At 45.3% G+C, this 26814-nt stretch overlaps 2 protein-coding genes across 3 annotated transcripts in view; both read right to left on the reverse strand.

The window, feature by feature from the left end:
- Positions 1-26814, reverse strand: part of SIK3 (SIK family kinase 3) — a 255887-nt gene that overhangs the window by 162633 nt on the left and 66440 nt on the right. The window lies entirely within an intron of this gene.
- LOC142447066 (NEDD8-conjugating enzyme UBE2F-like) lies at positions 17445-18002 on the reverse strand. Its single transcript, XM_075548777.1, has 2 exons — positions 17883-18002; positions 17445-17804 (listed from the first exon to the last, which is right to left on the reverse strand). The coding sequence occupies exons 1-2, from the start codon at positions 18000-18002 to the stop codon at positions 17445-17447; spliced, it is 480 nt and encodes a 159-aa protein (XP_075404892.1).

Genomic DNA, 26814 nt, shown 5'->3' on the forward strand with positions numbered 1-26814 from the left:
CTCCAGTCTTGCAGGTATGCACATGAGAGCTGAGACAACACCTTGAGTAAGAAGCCCTATCTGAAATTAGTTGCACACTGTTAAAGAGATTGTAGGCGAATCAATCCACGTGAGATTTGCTTGTTTTTAACTACTTTCTTAGACATCCCTTTGAAAAGCTTAAGTGCATTTTATTGCATCGTTCTGTCAAGAAGCCAAGAAATAATCAATTGAGGGTGGGAGGGATCCAACCCCCCTTGAATGTTGTCACAGTGCTCAAACATTAATGCTGAACCATCACATTAAAATGATGTATCTTACAGAAGTACTAGCCGATCCCATTAATTCAGCTGGCTCACCTCTTGTCACCCAAGCCCACCTGAAAGGCAAGGCAGCATTCGTCCTACTCCCTCCGACACTGCCAGGGCCTGTTCCCAGTGATTACCTGGTCTTTAATGAATGCGCTTACAAAGGCTATGACTGTACGCACTGATGCCAGCGTAGCTGGAGGGGAGGAAACGAGCCCACTGGGATCATTAGTTATTGACACCAGATTACAGTAACATTGGGAGATGACAACAGGTTGCTTAGCAGCAATTTTCCAGATGCATTCATATGACAAGAACAGGCAGTAATCTTCACAGAGAATCCCAGCCTCAATCTATTCATAAAGCAGCACTCGCTGATCTCTCGGCAAAGGAGCTCCACTAAAGAAGTAGAGCTCCTTGGCGAACAGTCCTCAGAACTAGGAACTAGAATATGGGGGTGTTTTTCTTTCTCTGGAACCACTGAACGGGACAGATGGGAAAGAGCTTAACTAGCCAACAGCTGGCGGTTCAAACCTGCCTAGTGGCATCCTTCACGGGACATCTTTGTTTCCGCACACTCTCTCAGGCCTGCACAGCGTCTGCCTTCCTGAGTGCTTCCTCCCTGGGTGTTGGCTATGTCCTTCAGGGTCGCTACCAATCAGAATTGACTCGCTGGCAGTGCAGCGAGTTTGGTTTGGGTTTATGTTTAATTCCCTTAGCCTCACTTTGCTTAGTCCATTTTCTTGCTCTCAACATCCCAGTCCCACCAAACTATTCATAGTTCCCTAGGTGCTATGGAATAGACAGTGGGCGTGCTAACTGCCAAGGTTGGCAGTTCAAACCCACCAGCCACTCTGTGGAAGAAAGATGAGGCTGTCTGCTCCTGTGAAGCTTTACGGTCTCGGAAACCCTATGCAAGCTTACTATGAGTTGGAATCAACTAGATGGCAGTGGGTCTGGTTTTCTCTCCTCTAGTCGCTTTCAGCTGCTATTTCCTCAGCAGAAGCAAGGTCTTTCTAGTACTCCAACAACACCCTGTACATTTTGCACAACTTCCCCAGACTGATTTCGACCTGTGCTTTCTGAAGAAGGCTTTCTTGCCCACCCCGTCGATGGATTAAGGTTCTCAACCTCTAGTCAGAGCTTCTGTGGCATGCTGCTTGACAGCTGAAAGGTACCGTGTAGGTTTCTGTATCAAAGTTACCAGCTTAACAAAGTCAAACAAACATTCACACTTTGATTCTGACATGTGCATTCCTGTTGTCGTTGGTAAACTGCCCCCTGTCACAGAGTCGATTCTGACGATAATTGGTTTCCCAGCCTGTGCATGTTCACAGGAGCTGGCTGGGTCTTCCTCCTCCTGTTGTCTTGGGCAGTGACTGTCATCTTTAGTTATCATTTTATATTGTTTCTTTGTTCAGGATACTTAAAACCGTTTCAAAGTCACAGGAATATTACAAGATTGGAACCAACAGTTCCCCCATAGCACTCGCGCGGGGCCTGGCTTACATGACAGTGGTGAGGAGGAGGCGTGGAGCCAATCAAGGATCATGTATTGCATCCACTTGTCATTGCGCTCGAGCGCAGTGGTTCTCAGCCTGTGGGTCGCGACCCCTTTGGGAATCAAACGAGCCTTTCACAGGGGTCACCCTATTCATAACAGTAGCAAAATGACAGTGATGAAGTAGCAACGACGTGAGGAACTGTATTAAAGGGCACTGCTCTATGTCTTCCAAATGGAAAGGCTATCTAACCTGCTCTGGAGAGCAGAGGAGATGCCACAATAGACTTCTTGCTTCGGTGCGGGGAAACAGCCTGGCTGTGGCCCAGCAGTATTCCCCAAGCACGGTGTATTGCCGGCATTATAACAGAGCACCCAGATTTAAGACAAATGATCTAGGAACCTCATCCAAACCCAGCTGGTGAAAGCCGTATGGACCATGACCCTCTGATCCACAGCTCATCATGAGGATGGCACAGACCAGGCATCCTTTGTTCCACTGTACAAGGGGGTCACCAGGAGTGAGTCATGGGCTGAGTCAAGGCCAATAACAATAGCAAGATATGCTGTCACAAACACCCTTTTATGTCACTGGTGGTATTGGTGGTTCTCAAATCAATTCTGACTCATGGCGACCCCATGTGATAGCACTTACAAGCTGTAATTGTTTGCTCCTTGCCCAGTCTCCCACTAGGCTGTACATTCTCTGAAGGGAGTCACTGTTAGCTTGTTTACGTTAGTAACCCAATGTGAATCTCTACATGACAGCAACTTACACATTTCTCAACTGATCAATAAAGGGCATGTACCCTTTTTGTAGCCCCGGTTCAATATCCCTGATTCAGATCATTATTTCTTGCGTGAATGATTACAGTGTTACCCCCAATAAATTTTACATCCCACATTTGCTCCAACTTCCACAATGCCACACGAATCCACCAGAGCAGCCTTGACTCGAGCACCCTACCAGACTGGAGGCACGCCGCCATTATCCCAGGAGCAAATTCCAAGCATCGGACACAGACTCCTTTTCTGCCTGGACTCAGTGCTGTCCTGTCTCCGGGCCCCACTACTTCCCCACACTCTTAATGTGCTTTCGCCTTATAAACCCATCTGCAGCTCCCTGAACTCCACCATGATTTTTCAGCCTTGGTATTGACCTTCCCTAGGTTAAAAGTTCACTAGTAGCGTAACATCTAGACAACTCTGGACTAGACTGACCTTAAACCCAAACACTGCAGTAAAGCGGAGGTCTCCCAAGGAGGCTTGGGGCTAGCACCCGCTGCGGGGCATTTGCCCGGCCAGAAGCCCCTCTCTACAAACGTGCGTTCCTCTTACCACGGTCCACTCCAGGAACAGCCCTGCTCCAACACGCTTTGTCCCTCTGAGCCCATTCCTGGGGGCCCGACGGGGAGGAGAGAACATTTCACAATGTTGGTTTCATAATAAATACACTTTCACCTAAAACAGTATCAAGCACCCACTCTCAATAGAATGCAGTGCTTGTCAGGGGCAGCTCTTGCACAGAGAACATGTAGGAAGAAGGCTTGTCATCTGACAACGTCTACCAGGTAGGCATTACGCAAGTATCAGAAATAGCGAGCAGAAAGTAACAGTCACTGGCACCAGAAAGTGGGTATCCCTACGTGACCTGCACTGTGAAAGGAGGTGGAAGCAGGGGTTTCCGGGTCCACTTGAACATGCTGGCAGTCCTGACAGGTAGCCGGGACGCAACTGGGCGAGCACTGGTTTGTCAGCAGGGAAAGCAGTCCGTGTTCTGCCCGAAGCCTGCACGTGGCTTGTCAAGTAAAAGCTGCTTCGTTGCAAATGAGGTGGGCGGGAGAGGAAGAGAAGCCAGAGCATCATTTCCTTTCTGATGTTACTGATTCTGGGTACATGCAGTCTTTTCGTGTGAGGAGAGAGAGGAGAGATTTACGATGACGTTACTGAGTTGATACCATTCAGATGCACAGGCTTTGTAAACAAGTGGCGAATCTAACACCAGTGTCCATCTAACACGGTGTCCGAGGAGGAATCCAGGAAAGTGAAAACATGGAAGGCAGGCTGGAGTCAGGCAGAACTGATTTGGAATTCAAGCTCCACTACTTACTAGTTTTACACTTTGGCCCATTTGGCCCATTACATAACCTCTTTCTGCACAACTTCTTCTAATGTAAATGGGGACAACAAAGGATCTATCTAGCTCATAGGGCCATTCCCTGGATTTAATAATATATTCAAAGCCATGCCCGGCACTCAGTAAGAATTCTGTAAACACAGGCTATTATTACTGATGTGATTTCGGTTTTGCTACTTTAGCGAGTCTGTTGGCTTTAGGGAAAGTCAAGCTGAGAATTAAAAACCAGAACCACCTACTTATTGATAAACTGAAATACAAATGAGGCAAAGCATTGCTTAAGAATACACTTCAGCAAGAAGAATAAAGCACAAAGAATTAGGCTAAGTATTATTTAAGTAGCAGAATGTCAGCATATTACACATGTCAAAAGTCCACCCCAAACACTATTCCATCACCATGTCCATGTACGAGAAACTGACAGGATGCAATTCAATTACCCTCCTCCTCACTTCAGAGCAACCCCAGGACGGCAGCGAGGGACCCATTATCATGCGAGCTGACATTGTACGTTTACAAGCACAGCAAAAGCCACTGCCCCGTCATTCTGTACACTCTTGGCAAACGCTAAGTGAAAGCTACGCTGGCTGTGATGCCACCTTGACTAGACCCGGATTCTCGGTGGTTTGCCGTGATGGACAGATACTGTCATCCTCCTTTTTTGCATAATGACTCGATCTTTGGAACCTAATCTGGTTGATGAGTGAGGGTGGATGTAGTTTAATTAAGATTGAAGCTTGTCCTTGGTTAAGATTTGAGAGGGAAATTCATTTCAGGAATCAACCTTTAGGGACATATGTGGATAAAATTATTTGGACTACACAAGAAGTCTGAGAACTGCTGGGTAAATGCACTACTGGTGACAGGAGGGTGGCAGGGAGGAAAGATGGGAGAAGTGGCACAGAGACACTGTTTCTGTGACAGTTCTACTGGGACCTACCTCCTTACCATACAAGTCCATAGCTCAGGCCTATCAAGAGCAGTTGCATAGTCACGGTCACAATCCGTTTAGAACATGCTCTTCTTTCTTGTGCTCCTTGTTATTAGCTCTTCATTCCCCTCCAGGCTCCCCTGCCAGACCCCCAAGAAACCATTAATCCGGTTACTGTCACTACAGATTCACACAGCCTCGATTTCACATACTGAAAACAAAAAACAATGAGAAAAAAAAGCTAACAACAGCAAAATTAAATAGAGCAAACCCTCAAAGAAAGCAGAAAATATTAAACACCAGAACAACTTTTAAATGGGGCCAAAGGAAGATCAAATAGTAAGATGTTAAATTTTAACCTAACTTCCTCTGCCATAATCCACTTTCCAAGGCACTCTGCATGACAGCAAGGTTATGCATGTCCCTGGTCTATGTTCAGACAGGTTTCACAGGAGACTTAATCCACATGGATTTCCTTCACCTTTTTTTTTAACTGATACAACTTTTAAATGGCTCAAAAAGGGAATCAAGTAAGATGTTTCATTTTAACCTAACTATATCTTCTGTTGGAAGCCCTGGTGGTACAGTCATTACGTGTTGGGCTACGATCCGCATGGTCGGCAGTTCAAAACAACCACCAGCAGCTCCTCAGGAGAAAGCTGCACTTTCTACTCCCATAAAAAGTTACAGTCTTGGAAACCCACAGGGGTCAACTGTGAGTCAGCCTTGACTCAATGGCAGTAAGTTTGTTTTTGTCTTAAATTGTCTCTACAATACATGTCTGATAACAAAAGCTATCTACACCCCGACTTAGGTTAGAGAAGATTCACCTGAGGCTTAATCTATGTGTGGACCCTGCAAATGAATTTTGGGTTTCCACTCTCGTGCATAGCCTTCTGAAAATCATGTGTTCACAAACACAAACACTCTGAAGGCCTGACTCATCACTTTCCTTCTACCCTTACAGGCATCACCACTCTGCCACTTGTGGCCCTGGGGTGGGATATGCATCGCAGGGTCCCCCCTAGTGGCCAGGTGTCAGCAGAGCTTGCAGACTAAGAGAAAGGAGCAACGGCTTGGCAATCTCTTTCCAAAAGCAGCCAGTGTGAATCAAAACTCTGTCTAACATAGTGCCAGAAGAGAAGTCCCCGTAGCGTGGAAATCACTCAAGACAAGCAGGGCCGTCATGAACTCACACATACCAACCATCAAGAAGATGGCACTAAAAACCCACTCACTGCCACCGAGTTCCTTCACTCACAGTGGCCCTGGGCACAGAGCCCCGCAGTACTTGGCTCCCTTGTGCAGGGGGGCTGACCGGGAGCCAGAGTGGAGTCAATGACAACTAACAACAACGACAATCTTGAAGGGAGCAGCCACGTAGTCACGGGAATATTTCCTCCCCTTTGTCAAAAGGCTAACTCCACCCAACTCTAGTGAGACTCCTCCTACCTCCTCTCCTCATTCCACCTACGACCAATTCTAGCATCTTCTACTAGGCAGTGAGAAGGGAAAGGATAAAGGCTACGTGATGAGAGGTCCTTAAATGAAAGCTTTCTATTGAAGGCTTTATGTCACTTGACCCCTGGAAGCCATATTAGAAACATCTAGTCCAGCGGCCTCAATTTATTGGTAAGGAAACTGTAAGATGTGCCCGTCTCATTCAGCTGGTTAATGGCAGAGCTAGAACCCCAAATGGCTAACTCCCTGTCCAGTGTTTTTCTTACTGAGTATCTGAACTCTGTTTTCATTATGCCATCATCATACCCATTAGCTGGGAACAGAACTGACAGGATGCAATTTAACATCAATGTCCTCTTCTCCTATTTACCCAGAATATAAAATTAAAGGACAATGTTCAAGAAATGTTTAACTTAGGGACATTATCTCCTTTAACCTTCACAACAGCCTTACTCCAAACAAACAAACAAGAAACTTCACTGCCAATGAGTCCATTCCAATTCACAGCAAGCCTCAAGGTCAGAGTACCATTGCCTCTGTGGGTTTCCAAGGCTGTAAATCTCTTTGGGACCAGAAAGGCTCATCTGTCTTCCACAGAGCTGGTGGTTTGGGACTGCTGACCTTGTGGTTAGCAGCCTAACTCATAAACCATTCTGCCAGCAGGGCACGGAAAAGAAAATGAAGGCACACTGACACAGCCAAGTCATTGGGCTGGTAAATGACAGAGCCAGTGTCCGCGCTCGCTCAGAGCTTACGCGTCGGCAGCTAGTGGGGTTGAACCATGCTGACCTTGGGTTAGCAGTCCAGTGCATAAACCCACTACCCCACCGGGGCTCCGGGCAATAACCGAAAGATATGATCATCAACACCCACAAATTTCCCCTCTCCCAAAGACAGTATATTGGAGTCTCTATTCTGATCTCTTAAGAGAGTTCTATGCAGACCTAATCCTGCCAAACCTCCCAAACACGTCTATATCTGCTTTGGACAGAGCTGCAACAAACCCCTAAGGAAGATGTGCCTTATTTAAAAACAAAACACTCCTATCGCCCACACTTTCTGGTACTTGGCTCTCTAGTTCTCCTTCCTTCAAGGATGGGTGTCCGCTAGCCAATACAAAGACTGGAGAAGGCTGCAGCAATAAACAAGGTCATCTGGAAATCCCGAGCCGCCACCACCCCCTAAAATGGTGTCCAGTTCCTGAAATCCTCCCAGAAAGACATTTCAAGGAGGCTCAGGGCCTGTGGTCCCGCTGAACAAACTCTCCTTCCAAGGCGGTAATTTTCAGCAGGGCAGCCACGGCTGAGGTCGCGCGAAGGAACGCAGCCCTGCGCACAGTCAGCCCCGGAGCCCACAGGGGGGTCTCCGAGAGCTAGAGTGGTGGGCACGCTCCGTAACGGAGGTGGGTTTCAAATTTAAAATAGCCTCTTGGAAAAAAGGAGAAAAAATAAGAACCTAATTAGAAGGCCAGGCTCATGAGCAAGAGTCTATGTTGAGAATGATCGCCATCCCCATACCCTATGAACATGTGTTCTACTGAAACAACGGACTATCCAGCTTTCCAGTTCCAGTAAGTCCAGGCCCTTGACATCCCATCCCCCTGGAAGACACGCCCAGCTTCTGAGAAGAGGTGAAATCTCGGTCCACATAAGATAACAGGAGGCGGGTGGATGATACCTTCAGGACCAAGGGTGTGAGGGGCGATGCTGGGAGAGTGGAGGGTGAGTGGGTTGGAAAGGGGGAACTGATTACAAGGATCCACAAGTGACCTCCTCCCTGGGAGAGGGACGGCAGAGAAGTCGGGGAAGGGAGACTCCGGATAGGGCAAGATATGACAAAATAACGATGTATAAATTACCAAGGACACATGAGGGAGGGGAGAGTGGGGAGGGAGGGGAAAAAAAAGAGGACCTGATGCAAAGGGCTTAAGTGGAGAGCAAATGCTTTGAGAATGATTGGGGCAGGGAATGTATGGATGTGCTTTATACAATTGATGTATGTATATGTATGGATTGTGATAAGAGTTGTATGAGTCCCTAATAAAATGTTTTTTAAAAAAAGGAAAAAATCACCTCAATTATGAAAAAAGAAAGCTATAAATGGGTACCACCTAAAAATGGGATGCACATGGAAAATAAACGTATGTAGAAATACTGAAAGAAAAAAAAGCTAACGGGAGGCATCTCAGGAGCAGGAGCTGACTGAAAGGAGTTGGAAACACCTCCTTAATTCAGGAAGGACAACTGGAAGCTGGAGATAAAAATGAGACAGTTCTCCAATTTTATCACTTTCTTTTATGTAGAAAGTTGGCTGTCCTACAGGAACCAAACCACAGATGATTTCTAAGAGGTCATCTAGTCCCCGCTATGCCCAAAACCATCCTGACCAACACGCCTGAGAATTATTTCAAAGAACACCACACACACAAAAAGGCTATCTACATGATGAGATTATAAACAGAATGAACCATGCTTTCTTTGAACATATTTTCCAAGATCTCTTACAAAGCTGTGCTCTTAGGGAATGTTAGGTGTCTCTTAGGGAATGTTAGGTGTTTCCCCAAAGTGCTAGCTTTTTATTTTCTCGCCAGTTCTCCACCAGTGATTCTCAATGACACGACTGGTCCTCAAACAATGAGTGCCAGTGTGTCACCTGGACTAGTTCTCTGCAGCTTTTTCATTAGTGTATCTAAATATTATCATGAGCGCTGACGTGAATAATTTAGAGCCAGTCAAAATATTAAGAAACACTGCCAATATTACGAGAATGGGAAAAGTAGGCACTGTGTGGTTCTCAATAAGTCCTAAATAACTCAGGACCAGTAAGAACTCTGTGAGGGCTACCCCGCCAATGATTCTGGTCTCTCAAGCAATGGCTGCTCCACTGGGCACTCAGCTGTCTACAGACTCAGCGGAGAGACAGATACTGATTTTGAAGTCAGGCCCCCTTGGGCTTGCATCCAACCATTCTCTCAATTGATGCACAGCTTTAGAATAGGGATAATGACATTGACTTGACAGGCTGGCTGAGGATGTAATAAAGAAGATGACTGGCCTTTGACCCTGGTTCCTAAAAGGAAGATTCTAAATCTGTGTAATAAAGAGCTTGGTTAGAGCTGGAGGACGGGCTATTAACAATAACACAGGCACAAAGCGCAAAAGACAACAAATAAAGGAGCCCTCATAAAGATGCAAAAGGTAGGTTCATCAAAAAAGAAAAAACCTTTACCCAAAAAGGGGACAGCCAAACTCCAACTAGGAGACTGTCGTTGGAAACCACATACCCAGTAACAATCTAATCACAGAAACAACATGAGGGAAATTTCCACTATCTTTTCATTCCATTTTCCCACAACCTTTGAAGCAACCCCCTCCAACACACACACACACACACACACACGCGCGCGCGCGCGCGCGCACAATGGAATCCGACTCAGACGAAACAAAGTCAGGATATATGCCACAGATGATGGAACTTAAAGACATTGTGCTGAGTGAAACAATTCAGTCACAAAAGGGCAGGTGTCAAATGACCTCACTTACATACATGACAACAAGAACAGGTAAATGTATGGAGACCAAGATGCACCAGATACCAGGTACTGAGGGAGGGCCAAGGGCGTTGCTGCTTATGAAATCATGAGTTCTGGTTTATAGTGACGAAAGCATCATGTTGATTAAGAGTAGGGTTGTGGGCAAAGAATGTGCGGATGTGCTTTATACAGTTGATGTATGTATATGTATGGATTGTGATAAGAGCTGTATGAGCCCCTAATAAAATGAAAAAAAAAGAAGCAAGGATAAAAAAGAGTAGGGTTGCAGTTGATTAATGTTATTGCTGTCAATAAATTACACACTACCAAAAAGTTGAAAATATGCCCCCTCCCAAAAAAAGAAAAACTTAGCTGCTTTTGTCCTCGATTCCTGGAAAGTAACCTTTAAACTCCAATCCACTGGGAGAGTCAAGTGAGCAGTTCTCAATCTGTGGGTCGAGACCCGTTTGGGGTCAAACAACCCTGTCACAGGGGTCACCCGATGCATCACAGCATAATGACAGTTATGAAGTAGCAACGGAAATCATTTTATGGTTGGAGCTCACAACAACACGAGGAACTGTATGAAAGGGTCACGGCATTAGGAAGGTGGAGAACCACTGCAAAAGGGTTTCCAAAGCCGTCAACCTTTACAGGAGCAAATAGCCTCCACTTTCTCCCAGTGAGTGGTTGGTGGATTTGAACTACTGACCCCATGCTTAGCAGCCCAACACTAGCCCAACAAGCACAGCAAAGGATCCTTGCTAAGTGATTAAGAGTATTGTTCTGACTCAAGCCCACCAGCTTGAATAGCATATGTTACAGAAAGGCTCAGGGTGGGAGCTGGTCAGACCAGAAAGACCAATCATGTAGTGACACTGTTAGAACTTGGAGGCAGGTAAAACCAGCCCTCAAGAGAGAGGAGGTTGGCTGAAGAGTGAAGTTCAATCCCATTGCCAATGATTCAATTCTTGACTCCTTAATGAAACCCTAATACAAACTCTGGATGCTGAAGTTCTGCTACACTTTCCCCATTTGGTAGTATTCCTCTTACTGCCACATGGAAATGTGTCTTAAAGGTGCCATGGCCTGACTCCACTGGAGACAGGCCATAGACACAATCCACATGGGACTCTCCAGGCCTCCCCCTACACATCTCTCCCTTTGGCCGACTCTGACTTAGACTCATTTCTGTAATAAAACTGTGGTTGTGCATTTGGCACTTTCCTGTGAGTTCTGGGTCGGATGTGAGGGATCTGATGTTTGCACAGTCTTATGTACCCTCAGCCTAACTCTGGGGAGTTGATGGCAGAAGTCAACACAGCAGGAGTAACTTTAAAAGCCGCACCCACTTGCCAACAAGTCACTACTGATCCAGCTCCCGATAGGGCAGAAGAGAACAGCTCCTTTGGGCTTCAGAGACTCTATGGGGGCAGTCAGCCTCGTGTTTCTCCTTTGGAATGGCTGGTGACCTTGAGATGAGCAGCCCAGTGCTTAGCTCACTAGACCACCAGCAAACTAAAAAAAAAAAGATCATTGCCATCAAGTTAATTGTGACTCATAGTGGTTCTCTCGGGCAGAGAACTGCCCCTGCGGGTTTCCAAGGCTGTAAATCTTTACTAGAGCATAAAGCCTCAGAGTGGCTGGTAGTCTCGAACTGCTGACCTTGTACTTAACAGCGGAACATGTAACCCCCTATGCCACTGGGGGTAAGGGGAGCAAAACCCAAACTCACTGCCTTCAAGTCAGTTCCATCGCATAGAGGCCCTACAGGACAGGATTTGTTTCCGAGGCTCTAACTCTTTATGGGAGTAGAGAGCCTCTCTTTCTCTTGGGGAGCCCCTGGTGGTTCTAAACTGTTGGCCCTGTGGTTTAGTAGCCCCAGGCATAACCAGAGTGCCCACAAATAAAAGGCTGTAGCCCAGGATCTGGCACACACTAAAAGCCGTACTTCCCTTCTTTTGTTACTGTTGTTCTTATCTTTTTGCTGCTCTGGATGATCTAGAGGATCACAAATCCCCCAAACACTAGATACTTAGAAGCAGTAAGTCAAAGATGACCTCAAAACAAGTCAGGATATCTGACCCGTTACACACGGCAACAAAGTAACCATGTTGGTTTTTTTTAAACGCAGAGGACAATGAGTTAGAGTACAGAACTCTTGCCGGTTGCTGACACATCTGATCACACAGCACCTGTAAAGATCTACAGGAATCATCCCCAGACCTTCCAGCAGGACATGAAACTACCTGAAATGTTTTAAGGTTAGTAAACATTAGTAAAGATGCAGTCTACTTCTTTACTGCTTTGGTCTCCAAGGTCAAAGTTAAAGATCTTGCCAACATCACCTGAAATGGGGAGATGGTTACAGTGAGAGCATGAGGATACAATGGCTTGGTAGGTGCTGATGCTGTTTCCAAATAAGGGCCTTGAGCACTACCCACTTACGCAGTGGCTGAGTAAGAAAAAGACAGTCAGCATTCCACACGCTTCCTTTCCGCTCCTATGAAAACGGCAGCTTTCACAGATGAGCCCTTGTCCTCGATTCATGGTGTAACGTAGCATTCATTAGCTTTTCACTAAACAACAGAATCCACTGCTTTGAATGTGGTCCTAACAAGGCCACCAACAAGTGAACAACCAATTAACTCACTGAGAGAAAGAGCTCCCTGAGAGAAAGAGTTCCCAGGGCTTCATCCTCAATTAGCTTCGACCCCAGTCAAAACCACACCCAACTCACTACCGTAGACTCACAGTGACCCCCCCCCCCAGGGTTTCTGAGATGGTAACTGTCTGTGGGAGAAGAAAGCCCAGTCTCTCTTCCTCTCTTCCTGCTGGTGGTTCCAAACTGCCAAACATGGAATGCAGCCCAACACATAACCACTACACCGCCAGGGCTCCTTCCCTTTGGGCCACGCTCTATTCTAGTAATAGCTCCCTGTGTAAAGCAAAGGAAAACAATAAACCTGTACACTCGAGTACAAGCAGAGTACTTTCAGCACATTGTGTGTGTGTGTGAGTATGGTAAAACTTGGTACCTCGGCTGATACTGGAGTATGTACAGTATTTGGTGAACTAGACATCTGAGATGCATCTTCACATTAACCCAGGTGGCATTCTCTTCACCAAATCAATCTCCCATTCCTCAGCGCTTCAAATCAACAACCCTGAATTACAATGTGTGTGTGTACATGCACCCCCACACTTACATGTACCGGTGCACACTCAACCACAGTGCTTGTGTGATCAAGGGTCTTGGGCACCGCTGCATCTTTACACCCAGCACTAAAGGGTCACAACAACATCATGGTCGATGACAATAACTGGATGCAGAGAAGTCATACATTCCTAGGAATTGACATTGGATATATCGCAAGCCTATAGAGGGTACATTCACTCTAAAGTTATTTAGTTGTCTTCATTTTAAAAGGTACACTGGCTTCCTTCCATTAATACTTTAATAACAAATACATCACCTTTGAAAACATTATCGAGAGGTATTTGGCACAGAAAATTCACTTCTAAAATGGGGTGGATCTACTCAACTACTCCCTCAATGCAAGAACACTTTGTTCTAATAACCTGGCATTCCGTGATGCTCACCTTTCCGGCACACAATTGCTGAAGACAAAGTGGGTACATAAGCAAAGGTGGTAAAGAAAGCTAATGGTGTCCCGCTATAAAAAAATATAGCATCTGGGATCATAAATGCTTGAAGATAAACAAGCGGTCATCTGGCTCAGAAGCAACAGAATCTACATGGAAGAAGCACACCAACCTGTGTGATCATGAGGTATCAATGGGATCAGGCATCAAGCATCAAAGACCCAGAACAAAATATCCTATCAAAGTGAATGAGGGGGAGTGCAGAATGGAAACCCAAAACCCATCTGTAGACAATTGACATCCTCTTACAGAAGGGTCATGGGAGGAAACAAGCCAGTCAGGGTGCAGTATAGCACCAATGAAACATACAACTCTCCTCTAGTTCTTTAATGCTTCCCCCCTCACCACCACCCCACCACTATCATGACCCCAACTCTACCTTACAAATCCAGCTAGACCAGAGCATGCACACTGGTACAGAAAAGAGCTGGAAACACAGGGTATCCAGGACAATATAACCCCCTCAGGACCAATAATGAGAATAGCAATAGCAGGAGGGGAAGTGGGGGGAAATAAAAGGGGAACCAATCACAATGATCCACATATAAACCCCCTCCCAGGGGGAGAGAGAACAGAAAAGTGGATGGAGGGAGACATCAGTCAGTGTAAGACATGAAAAAATAATAACAATTTATAAATTAGCAAGGGTTCATGAGGGAGGATGGGAAAAAATGAGTTGATACCAAGGGCTCAAGTAGGAAGCAAATGTTTTGAGAATGATGATGGCAACATATGTACAAATGTGCTTGACACAATGGATGCATGTATGGATTGTTATAAGAACTGTACAAATCTCCAATAGAGTGATTTTTTAAAAAGAAATAATTGGGGGGGGGACAGGAAGATCCATAAAACTATAACTTTGAAGAAAAGTTTTGAGATACAATCAGACATTTTAGTTTTAGTCAAAAATAAATAATGTGTTCCTTAAGTTTAAATTACTGTCAAAGGAAAATTAACAAACATTTTATTTTAAGCCCTCTTCTAAGTTCCTCAGTGAATTCTCATAAGAACTCTAAAAAAATAGGTAATATATTATCCCATTTTATACATCAGGAAGCTGAGGCTTAGAAATATTAAGTGATTTGCCTGATATCACTCTGGAATTTTAACCTAGGATTTTCAGATGCCAAGCTCTATGTACATTCCAGTCTAACCATGCAAACTGACAGATACATTAATTAAAAAAACAAGAGAGAAAAAGCAAAACTCTCAACCCACTTTTTAAAAATAGCTCAAATTCTCTATCGTGAATAGCTGAGACACTCAGGCACACAGAGTACTTCTGTTTTGGGGGTAGGGGAAGCTTCAAACCTGGAATTGGAATATAATGGGATTTTCCTGTGAACTTTATTAAAGGCTCTCAAATTTGATTTAAAGCCTTTCCTACAGTAAGAGAAATGTGGGTCGAGAAAGGGGGGACTGATCACAAGGATCTACATATAATCCCCTCCCTGGGAGACAGACAATAGGAAAGTGGGTGAAGGGAGACATTGGTCAGTGTAAGACATAAAAAAAATAATAATTTATAAATTATTAAGCATTCATTAGGGAGGGAAGGTAAGAGTGGGAGGGGGAAATGAGGAGCTGATACCAAGGGCTCAAGTAGAAAGCAAATATTTTGAGAATGATGATGGTAACAAATGTACAAATGTGCTTGACACAATGGATGGATGGATGGATTGTGAGAAGCGTTGTACAAGCCGACAATAAAATGATTCCAAGAAAGAGTTGTACAAGCCCCCAACAAAATGATTTTTAAAAATAAATAAAGCCTTTCCTACAAAAAAAATGACACCGTGGTTGTTTTAATTACTATGTACACGTGAATATAAGCGGATCCAAATTTCAGCCAAGGCACCTAATTTTACCACAAAAACTGCATTTAAAATGTGCTGAAAAACTCGGCTTACACACGAATATATATGGTAATATATGTATGCCAACTTCCAGAGTAACTACTAAATCCTGTTGGCAAGGAGATTAAGTCTATATGAGCAGAATATGAAAGGACAACACTTGAAATATGTTTGATTAAACAAATGAGGGGGAAAAACCAGCAAATAGTTACGGCTTCTGAACCAGAGAACTACATTTCAAATAGTCTTCTATTTGGTAAGATACTTTCTTGGATCATACTGTCAGTTTGCAATTATGTATATCAAAAGTACAGACCCCCAAACCCACTGCCACTGTGGAAATTGTGACTCCCAGCCACCCACATCCAAGACGATCCATCTTTCCAGGCGCAGGTAACCTCCCCTTCCCTTCCTCCTAGGGAGCGACAGGTGGGTTTGAATAGACAACCTTGCAGTTAGCAACCCAACGCATAACTCACAGTGCCACCAGATCCTTGAAGTACAGAAGGCGGCCCAGAAATAAATGATTACATATTTAGGCCAACCAAAGGTAGACAGATAAAAGATATTTGTTGCTATTCTGGTATTTTTTAAAACATTTTATTAGGGCTCATACAACTCTTATCACAATCCGTACATATACACACATCAATTGTATAAAGCACATCTGTACATTCTTTGCCCTAATCATTTTCAAAGCATTTGCTCTCCACTTAAGCCCTTTGCATCAGGTCCTCTTTTTTTTTCCCTCCCTCCCCGCTCCCCCCTCCCTCATGAGCCCTTGACAATTTATAGATTATTATTTTGTCATATCTTGCCCTATCCAGTGTCTCCCTTCACCCCCTTCTCTGTTGTCCGTCCCCCAGGGAGGAGGTCACATGTAGATCCTTGTAATCAGTTCCCCTTTTCCAACCCACTCACCCTCTACCCTCCCAGTATCGCCCCTCATACCCCTGGTCCTGAAGGTATCATCCACCCTGGATTCCCTGTGCCTCCAGCTCCCATTTGCACCAGTGTACAACCTCTGCCCTATCTAGTCCTGCAAGGTAGAATTCGGATCATGGTAGTTAGGGGGAGGAAGCATCCAGGATCTGGGGGAAAGCTGTATTCTTCATCGGTACTACATCGCACCCTGACTGACTCATCTCCTCCCCTAGACCCCTCTGTGAGGGGATCTCCATTGGCCAACAAATGGGCTTTGGGTCTCCACTCTGCACTTCCCCCTTCATTCACTATGGTATTTTTTTTTTATGATGCCTTATACCTGATCCCTTGGCACCTCGTGATCGCACAGACTGGTGTGCTTCCATGTGGGCTTTGTTGCTTCTGAGCTAGATGGCCGTTTGTTGACCTTCAAGCCTTTAAGACCCCAGACACTATCTCTCTTGATAGCCGGGCACCATCAGCTTTCTTCGCCACATTTGCATCATGGAGGTGCGCAGCCAATGATATGATGTTTTTGTTCTTTGATGCCTGGTAACTGATCCCTTCGGGACCACTCGATCACACAGGCTGTATTCTGGTATTCTTTTTTTTTTTTCCCAAAATATACTTACATTAAATAAAAAACAAACCAATGCATCTCAGGAAGGTAGACAGTAAATGACTCTGCATTTCTGGGGAGGCTGGCAACCCCTGGGCAGGGTCCCAGCACACGAGAGGGAGGGCTAGGAGTCTTCGCATCCAAGCAGAGTCTGGGCAGCAGGCTCCTGCTGACACTCTGCGGGTCACATGGTCCACATCATTAGCATCACCGACACAGGGCGGTTTGCTGGGGAGGGGCCAGCAAGCTCTAGCCACTGTGAGTTCAGTGAAACTTGGCAGGAATTCCACCAGCAGCCTGTGCGGGGCAGGTTCAAACCAAACCCACGTTAAGAAGGAAAGCAGACAATTCTTCAGAACCCAAGGCACATTCCTTGCTGATTTTACACCGCGTTCTCCAGCTAACTTGGGCAGGTGGAAGCTGTTCTTCAGACCAGTGTGTCACGGGCTGGTCCAGCTCGGTGGGACAGAGGGACCGTGATGGGGACAGAGGGCAGTGCACAATCCCGGCCCTGCAGGCATCCTGTATCATCTGGCATACCGCTTAATGTAGTCTTCCACTTTATTCCGGAAGTCTTTCTTGTCCTGCAGATGATGTTCTGCAGCTTCAATATTCAGTGGATCATCAAAATTCAAAAGATCAGTAAATAAGGAGTTTAATCCCCAAACAACATCCTTCAGCATCCTCGTGGGAGCCCAGCCAGTGCCGTCAATCGAATGTTCTTGCAGTAAACTCAGACAGATGTCCCCCGTCTCTGTGATGTTGGGGTGCCAGGTTCTGGTCAAGCACTTCACCTTGGGGGGCACCATGTTGTAGGCATCAGGAACTTCAGTTTCAAATTGAAATTTTCCACCCTGGTAGTAACCCTCATCTGGGGTCACGGTTAGCTGGAAGCAGTGGAGCTTGTTGGGATCAGGAAAGTGCACCTTACAGGTCCAAGGTACGCTTGCTTCACACTCTGCAACCTCTTTGACGAGCAGCTTGTCTCTCACAGACCCCCTCCACGTGGAATCGGAGGCGGTGGCTGCGGAACGGGACCCTTTGAGACCGTCATCCCGCTTCCGTTTGCTCGCCAGAGTGAGCATCGCTGCTCTTCCCCCTGGGCTCCCTGAGAGCGGCGAGGCGCCCGGGAGCCAACGCCATGCCCGGCCTATTCTGGTATTCTTAAGAAACTATGTAGGATACATAAAGTCAAGAATCTATTATTCAAAATGCATATAATATTCACAAATATCACAAGTCCCAAATGTTTTACTAACCATAAACCTAAATATACTTATTAACATACTCTAACATCTGTCTCCTATTATCTGTACCAAACCATCATGCCTTACAAATGCTGGAGATTCCTAATGAACAATTAACGCCACATCATCTTCCTAAAAATTTTCTTTCTGAATATACATTTACATTCACATCAGTGTCCCATTATGCCTCAAAAACATGGTCTTCAGCTACTTGGTCTTAATGCTGAAATGTTTGCCTACTGTTCAACTCCTGCAACATATTTACCAAGCTCGCAAAACGACACTGCCCTCCAAAAGCCTATGTACTGATGATGCATTTGGGCTGGGGGTAGGGAACGAAGATGCTAAAGTCATACTTAGGACAACAGCTGTTGTCCAATGCTGGCTGCCCAGAGGAAAGGCCACAGCAACACCCAAGAGTGAGGGGAGAGCTTCTCCCACCGGCCCCGTCCACAGTGAGGCTGCTTCAGACAAGCGCCCGCCCGCTCCGCCTTGCTCACAATGGGCTCCGCTCAGCAGCCCTTGTTCCTCGCAGGTCCTTCCTCGGTCAACAGGTGAGAGAGGGAGGCAGGGAAGCGGTGCAGATGCAGTGCCCCAGCATTCGGACTGGGCTCCTCCTCCTGCCTCTGTTCCACTGTTGGGATCCTGCTGAAGGTGGAAGAGTCCTTCTCTTACAAGACAGGGGGCTGGGAAGAGAAGTCTAACTGGCTCGTGACTCTGACAGGTGTACCCTAAGTGAAGCGAGCTGCCCAACCGGAGCAGACAAGAAGGCAAGGTTGCTTGTAGGGCCTACTCAGGATTCAACCATGCAAGTCCCCACTTTTCACCACCCAAAACCTGAGGGCTGTGCACACTGTGCCACCGGGGTGGTCTCCGCTTACTGTGGGGCTCTGCTACATTGGCTTGGATAGTCGGGGCATGCCAGCCATGTCCTCGCTCCCAGTTTCCCAAGGCCAGTGTGCTCCTTAACTTTCCCTCTACATCCGTACCTGCTGTTGCTACGGAGGAAGCCCAGAGCCAAGGACCCCACCGTGTGACAAGAGCATCCGATGGGAAGAGTGCTGTGAATGGGGATGGCAACCTGTGTCATAAAACAACATGTGTGCACATTCCTGAAGAGAAAACCTGTCAAATTTCACCCAAACCACAATAAAAAGTTCAAAAGAGATCATCAAATGAGTCAGCCAAAACATGATTACTACATTCTTTTTTAGAGAGGAAAATAGAGATAGGTACATGTGTAGCTTTCTATTCAGAAACACAATTATACACCACATTTTAAATAGTTACTGTATTGAAGATAAAAAATAGCATTTCAATGGAGAAACACTGGCTAGATGAAATGCAATATGTCCACCCCCAACCCACCCCCTCGTTTCCAAATGAAAGCTACGAGCATTCTGTCTGAGACAGCCGACATGTACGAACAGAACACTACCACTGCCCACTGTCATCCGGAGCTCTGGTCGGACAGTGGGCCACACACTGAGCTGCTAAGGACAGCCGTTCCAACTCGCCTGTGGAAGACAGAAGAGGCTGGCTACTCCTGTAAGGATGTAAAGTGTCGGAGACCCAGAAGAGACAGCTCTGCCCTGTCCAACAGGGTCGCTCTGAGTTGGGTGGGCTTGATGGTAGTGAATTGTGCCCACTACCATTGAGTCCATTCAAACTCTCTGACATCAGGTGGGGACAAAACTGAACTGTCCCTTAAAAAAAAAAAACTGAACTGTCCCTTAAGTTCCCACGGCTGTAATCTTTATGGGAGCAGACTGCCACATCTTTCTCCTGCATTGTGGCTGGTGGGTTTGAACCACAAACCTTTTGGTTAACAAACAGCAAAGCACTTAACCTCTGCGCCACCAGTATGCCTCCTGCCAACAGATCAATCCGGCTAAACCACCCTGGGCCCAACACAGGAGGGGAGTAAAGGGCAAGGTAGAGAAGGATTACCTAAGCACATACTGTAAGTAATTAATGGCTTTGCTACATTGTTAACTCCATGAGATGATTTGGGGTGAGTCATTGTTTGGTACCATCCAAAAAAAGAATTCCTGCCCATTGCTACATACATATGATATATAGAAAGTATACATTCCATAAGTGATTATTTTTATGGAAATCAAAGAGAACAATTTCTTGATTGTTCTGGAACTAGAACTAGAAATCCTATTGAGAATGGTGGTGTGCAGAAAAAAATTCAACACCATTTATCAGTCAAATTTTAGAACTGAGAGAAGCTGCTTGCGATTCACGGAGAATTCATTCACGTATAAAATTCTCTGAGGTATAGCTGAACTATAATAAAATAAGGTTCCCGGTTTAGTATCCTGGCTGTCAAAATAATTTTATTCTATTTATCTCTTAAATATATATGTTTGTAATGTTCTCATGGGCCAGATGGCATCATCATACTAGACTACAGAGCAGCGGTTCTCAACCTTCTGAATGCCACAACCCTTGTGGTGACCCCAACATCATTTTCATTGCTACTTCATCACTGGAATTTTGCTACTGTTATGAATTGGGTGACCCCTGTGAAAGGCCGCTCATCCTCATAGGGGTCGCGACCCACAGGTTGAGAACCGCTGCATAGAGGCTAACCTAAAGTCAATGGCCTCTGTGTAGGTCTATAAAAGAGTTCCTTCTTTGTATTTAATGTAAATTTTAGCAGTGTTATTGGCATATAACTCACATTTCATACAGTTTGATAATTTAGACATATTAAAAAGAGTTGCGCAATCATTCCTACAATCAATTTTAGAACATTTTCTTTCTTCTACTCCCCATTCTTCTCAGCCACCTCCCGCACCATAATCCCAAGGACCTATTAATCCATGTACGGTCTAGCCTGGATTTCTTACAGAGAAAAAAAAATACAAAAACAAAAAAACCAATAGGAACAAACAAAAAACCTCAGTTGAAAAGAAGAGAAAATACTAAAACTAGATGAAATGTAAGATGGGTCGAATGGGAGAACAGATGATGAGGTGTTAAATTTTAACCTGACTACATCTGGGTTAAGTTAAAACAACATCTCCACTCCCCGATACACTCACTGTCTGACAGCAAGGCTACGGGTACCCTTGGTCAATGGTCAGAGGGGAGTCACCAGAGACTTAGCCCAGGGGGACCCTGAAAATGGACTGAGGCTCTTGCTACCATTCATAGCCTTCTGCAAACTGAGCATGCGGAATTTAAGCCCTAACACTATTTCCTTCTCCAGCCTTGGATTTTATCATTGACAATCCTTGGATCCCACCAGTTGGTATGTTTCTTCTGTGTGGACTTAGCTGTCACCTCATTTAGATGGCTGCTTGTTTTAAGACAAATCTTTAAGACCTCAGACGATATTTTTTCTCACAGTCAGGCACCATCTGATTGCTTCACCACACTGGCCCCTTACCCTGGGTGCTCTTTTCCTACGGGCAGGTACCGAGTAGGGCCCTGTCGTAGGAACAAAGTTTCTTAGGTCAGGGCTACTGTGAAGTGAGAAGAATCATACTACAAAACCTTACCAATAACTGGCTTTTCCAAAACTATTTCAATCTTACGTTTTAAGACCTCCTCCATACTCCATCCTCAAACAACTCTCTCATTATCGACTATCTTAAAAAACGTTCCAATGATGCTCAACTGATTCATCTGCTGTCTCTAAAAATGACTTGTACTTTGCCTGTTTTCATCTTTGCTTACACTGTTCCATCTAGAATCCCTTCCCCATTTTTCTCCCCACATATTAACAGAATCCTGTTCTTGGCTCAATCCTACCTCATCCTGGTCGCTTTCCTTCTCTAACTCTATAGACCCAAGGTTCCCTGTCCTCCCTCATAAAAACTCCTTTTGGTCAACCCATGCAGCATAACAATCATGGCTACAGAAATCACAATTCCTCTGAGCTTTTTAAAAGGTCAAAAGGGTTTCACTGCTATCGATTGCTTACCAGTTTGAGAAACCGAAATCAAGAACCAGTGATCAGACCAATCCCTTATTTCACACAAAAATTAAAATGTAAACCCAGAAAGGGATAAGAGTTTGCCTAAAGTCATATGTGCAATGTCACAGCCAGGTCTCTAGGACGGAAGAAAAGTCTCTGGGCTCTCACTCACAGCGCCCTCTGTCCTACCCAGTGGTCGGTCCTGCAGCGTCTTCACAAGGAACCCACTGTTGCAGGCCCGGTGTCCATCGATCTGGCTTTTGACTGACCCTTTACTTTACCAGGTAAAGCGACCTCGTCCAGAGCCCTCTTGATCATCGATTCGAGATGTCTGGCACAAAGTGTCACCGCCCTCCAGTCTAAGCAGCACTCCGGCTCTGCTTCTTTCAGGATAGATGGGTTTGTTTGCTCTTCCGGCGGTCCAGGTCTAATCATCAGCACTGAAACGCACACGCTTCCATTCTTTTCCGGCTTCCTCCTTCATTGCTCAGCTGCCACACGCCTATGAGGCCTTGGAAAACACCGTGGCTCGGGCCAGGCACACCTTGGTCCCCAAGGTGGCATCTCACGGAGACGCTTCCCAACACGAGACTTTGCTTCTGTGGCAGTGATCATTGATCCATGGATCCAACTAAAATGGAAAGACTTACTCACCAACTCTATGGCATTACCTAATTCATACCTAGTGACTAATGACTTCAATTATTAAGAAATATAAATGTTAAAGGCACATTGGTGAGACTTTAAAAAGAGCATTAAAGGCTGTATGTCGCAAGCAAGGGGGGAAGCAATAATCACATAGGAAATGTCACTATATTAAAATTAAAAGCTTGGGGGAGGGCAGGGGGCGAGGGGAAAAAGAAAAAACAGAAAATTAAAAGCTTATTTAATTTTACAAACTTAAAAAAGGCACTGTCAATAGGAAAACACTTAACCACAGAGAAGAAAGGGTCATCGGCAGCCAGTACAGCCCCCAAAGGGGCTCCTACACAATGTATACAGAACTCCCTTAAATATATAAGAACAATCAGAAGTCCCATAGAAAAACCTGCAAGAGGTTTTTGAAAATGCTAACTCAGCAAAGGCCTGGGACATAGAAATTGCTCAGAAATATATGGGGGGAAACATTTATGGGCCAAATACCATTGAGTTGATGTGGCAGGCCTTGAGAGAAATCATAGTCCCAGTGAGTTTGAAAAGTTCCACTTGAAGCCAAAGTCAGTTCCTAGTGGAGTCTATCATAATCCTGGTGGAAAATGGGCTGGTCCTTTCACAGCTAAAAACACGTTAGCATCCTAAGTCCCTACATATGAGAAAATGCACTGCCTCTTGGCTACCTGGTCTTGAACAAATGACTAAACCTCTCCAAGTCGCTTTCCTCTTCTGCCAAGCTGAAACCAGGGCACTAGGAGCGGGAATCCACTTGATGGCAGTGGGTGTGGTTGGTTTGGGACCTTAATAGCTTTTCATAAAGTTCAAATAAACAGTATTTTATAAAAAGCAGCTTGCGAGCGGTAAAGCACTAAGTGCGCATTATGATTACTAAACCACTCCATACTATCAGATTAGAGAGAGGTAAATCTAGGGGGGAAATAATATGAAGTTATGAGTGCTTTACATCCTAGCTTCTCTTTTGGATGTGGGAAGAGATAATGGTCCTGAGTTGGAATAAAATCGGTAAGGGTAAGTAAGAGGGAAAATGTATGAGGTCCCACATCTGATACTAAAACTCACTGCCATCAAGTCGATTCTGACACATAGCAGTCCTGTAGGATAGAGGAGAACTGCCCCTGTGGGGTTCGGAGACATTAACTCTTTGTGGCAGCAGAAAGCCTCAGTTTTCTCCCACAGAGCGGCTGGTGTTTTCAACCTGCTGACCTTGTGGCTAGCAGCCCTGTGCGTCCCATACTCCTCCACCAAAGCTAAACAACACACTGTTCAGAAATTCTAACCAAAATGATAATTCCAAGAGAGAACACTGCTCTCCACATGCCACTGACCTTATTCCAAATTGCATGACCTTTGGGGGCAGAAACTAATCATATTCAACTCTATAAAAAGCTTTAGTCAGCGGTTCTCAACCTGTGGGTCACGACCACTTTGGGGGTCAAACAACCCTTTCACAGAGGTCGCCTGATTCATAACAGTAGCAAAAGTACAGTGAGGACATAGCAATGAAAATAATGTTATGGTGGGGGGTCCCCACCACATGAGGAACTGTATGAAAGGGTCACGGCACTAGAAAGGTTGAGAACCACTGCTTTAGGTGAACATATGGAAATAAGAAGAGAAGCCCCCTCCCAGCCCAATCAACCCGCAGTCTACCACCAACAGGCGCATGTTGCTGGGAAGGAGGCAAGAAGCGAAGACATGCTATGGACATGCTACACAGAGACCAGCAGTTCGGAATTAGAAAAAGACTGACTGATGGCACCATCTCAAAGGAAATGGGTACTACTACTACCCACTGCCATCGAGTTGACTCTGACTCACAGTGACCCTATGGGCCAGGGCGGAACTATGCTCTGAGTTCACAGGGCAGTAAGCTTGACGGGCACAGCCAATCTCATCCTTGTCCCAGGGAGTGGCTGGTGGGCCCAAACTGCTCCCCAGGTGTTTAACACTGCACCACGGAGGCTCAGCTAACGGACAACGGAAATGGATGCATCACAGCATTTCAGCGCTGGAATATGCCTATCACAGAAAGCCTTCTTTTCACGATGAAGGAAGTCGGGATACAGAGTAGAACTCATCCCCTGAAATCACAGGGAGGAAACAGCAAGCAGGTTTATAAGTCAATAATCCAAAGCCAAGTCCCATCATCAAAACTTAACTTTGAACATTTTAATTTAGTCATTCATAACAACAGAGCTCATTAGAAACGGAATCGCCTTCCCCTCTCCCAATATTTAGAATCATTAGTCAACCTTTCTCAACAGCTGTAAAATGTTGATTTCATTTTTGGATTTCTTGCGTCAAATTCTCATTCATTCTGATTTGGGGCAACATAATAAAGTTGACATTACAGCAGCCAATAGCAATCCCTGCAGTTACAAGACTTTCGAAGTATTGGTGAAAGATACTGGAAACAGCAATTCCCAAGTCAACAGGCTAACGATTTTACAGCTCTGAGGGGAAACTGGGCGACCGGATCAAGCAACCTCATGGCCTTTTCTTGTCTGGCTCTCACTAGCCTCCAAGTGTCTTCTCACAGTTCAAGAGGTGAGAAGTCCAAGCTCAGGGCCCTGAAGTCCTCTCCTTCTAGGTCTTTCTTCCTCGCTCTCTCCCTCTCCCTCCCCTGCTCCCTCTCTCCCTCTTTTCTCTCCATCCACATCCTCAGTTTCTGGACACCTTGAAGATCTCCTTGCCGCTATCTATCCACACCCTCCTGAATATTCTTAAAGTTGCCCAACAAGTGGTCAAATGGGGGGGGGGGAGAAGGGGTGCAAAGCTAATTGCGCTGTGAAACTACAGATATATCGCCTATCAACTTATTTTTGAGGAAAAGAAAGATGATGAAATGAGACAGATTGTGCTAATTTACACTTCATGCTTTGCGCTGATCTAAAGCAGTAATTAATGGTGAATAATAAACACTGAGGTCATGAAGGAATGCTTAGGTGCCACAAAAACACATGACTAAACACACAGAAAAGGTTAAAAATAAATAACTCTGAATTTCCTGAGCCATATTCTAAAAAAAATTTAATCCCCTGAAAATCCTTTAAAAAATGGAAGGAGACCAGCTATTTCGAATCTAAGTGGCATCCAGTTCTCCAGTGGGCACACACGAAACCCAATTAAGCAAGAGCCTCCTATGCCGTGCGCAATTTCAGAAGCCTCGGAACTGCAGTGCAGTGGCCTTATGGAAGGCCCAGTGACGCAAATCCCCTCTCCCTTGACACCAGGCAGGGCTGGAGGAGGAAGCCCGCAGCAATTTCACATTACCTTCCCATGCTTCTGCATGCATTCATTTGTATCAGTTTGCTGCGACCTTGCTCTCCAGGGACATATATTAGCAGTACCAGACACATAATTTCTATTAACCTGAAACGATCCTACTAATAGGATTTGAGGCTTAGCAGAGTGAAGGACTGATCCTTGTTTCTTAAATATGGAAGTAACTTTAAATGCATATGGATAACAATGGGCCACAAAATAAACTAATTTTCTGCCCCAATATACTCTAATAAAAAAGAGATTTTATTCAGAGGGATTTGCTGGTACCAGAGTCATAAGGTAGGGGGGGGCTATATACTATTTCTACTCGAAAAGCAGTGATATTTGAAGTAATGTCTTCAAATATCTTGAAATCTTCCCCCAAAGAAAAACTTCCAGCTCAGAAACTACAAGAGAAAGGAGTCCAAGTGGAACAGTGGTTCTCGGGCTCAGCTGCTGACTGAAAGGTTGGTGGTTCACGGCCACCAGCTGCTCTGTGGGAGGATGATGTGGTTGTCTGCTTCTGTAAAGATTCACAGCCTTGGAAACACCAATGGGCCCGTTCTATTCTATTCTAGAGGGTCTCGATGAGTCAGCATCAACTTGACAACAAAGGGCTTGGTTTGGGGTTTTAAAATAGAAATAAACAAAAAGAAGCAACAACACAAGCTCCCAAATATCAGGGGGTTGATTTAGTGAGCCAGATAAAATGGTTACATATTCTTTTGTTCAAAGTTAAGTGGGGCGGCCAGTGTGGAGGGCTCCCACAAAGCACGT

The sequence above is a fragment of the Tenrec ecaudatus genome, chromosome 4 (assembly GCF_050624435.1).
Source record: "Tenrec ecaudatus isolate mTenEca1 chromosome 4, mTenEca1.hap1, whole genome shotgun sequence".
NCBI lineage: Eukaryota > Metazoa > Chordata > Mammalia > Afrosoricida > Tenrecidae > Tenrec > Tenrec ecaudatus.

Excerpts from the sequence above, each read along its gene's own strand:
- LOC142447066 (XM_075548777.1), bottom strand. The coding sequence starts at position 18,002 with ATGCTCACTCTGGCGAGCAAACGGAAGCGGGATGACGGTCTCAAAGGG. Across the intron at positions 17,805-17,882 it reads ACAAGCTGCTCGTCAAAGAG|CTAACCGTGACCCCAGATGA; the intron begins GTTGCAGAGTGT and ends CACTGCTTCCAG.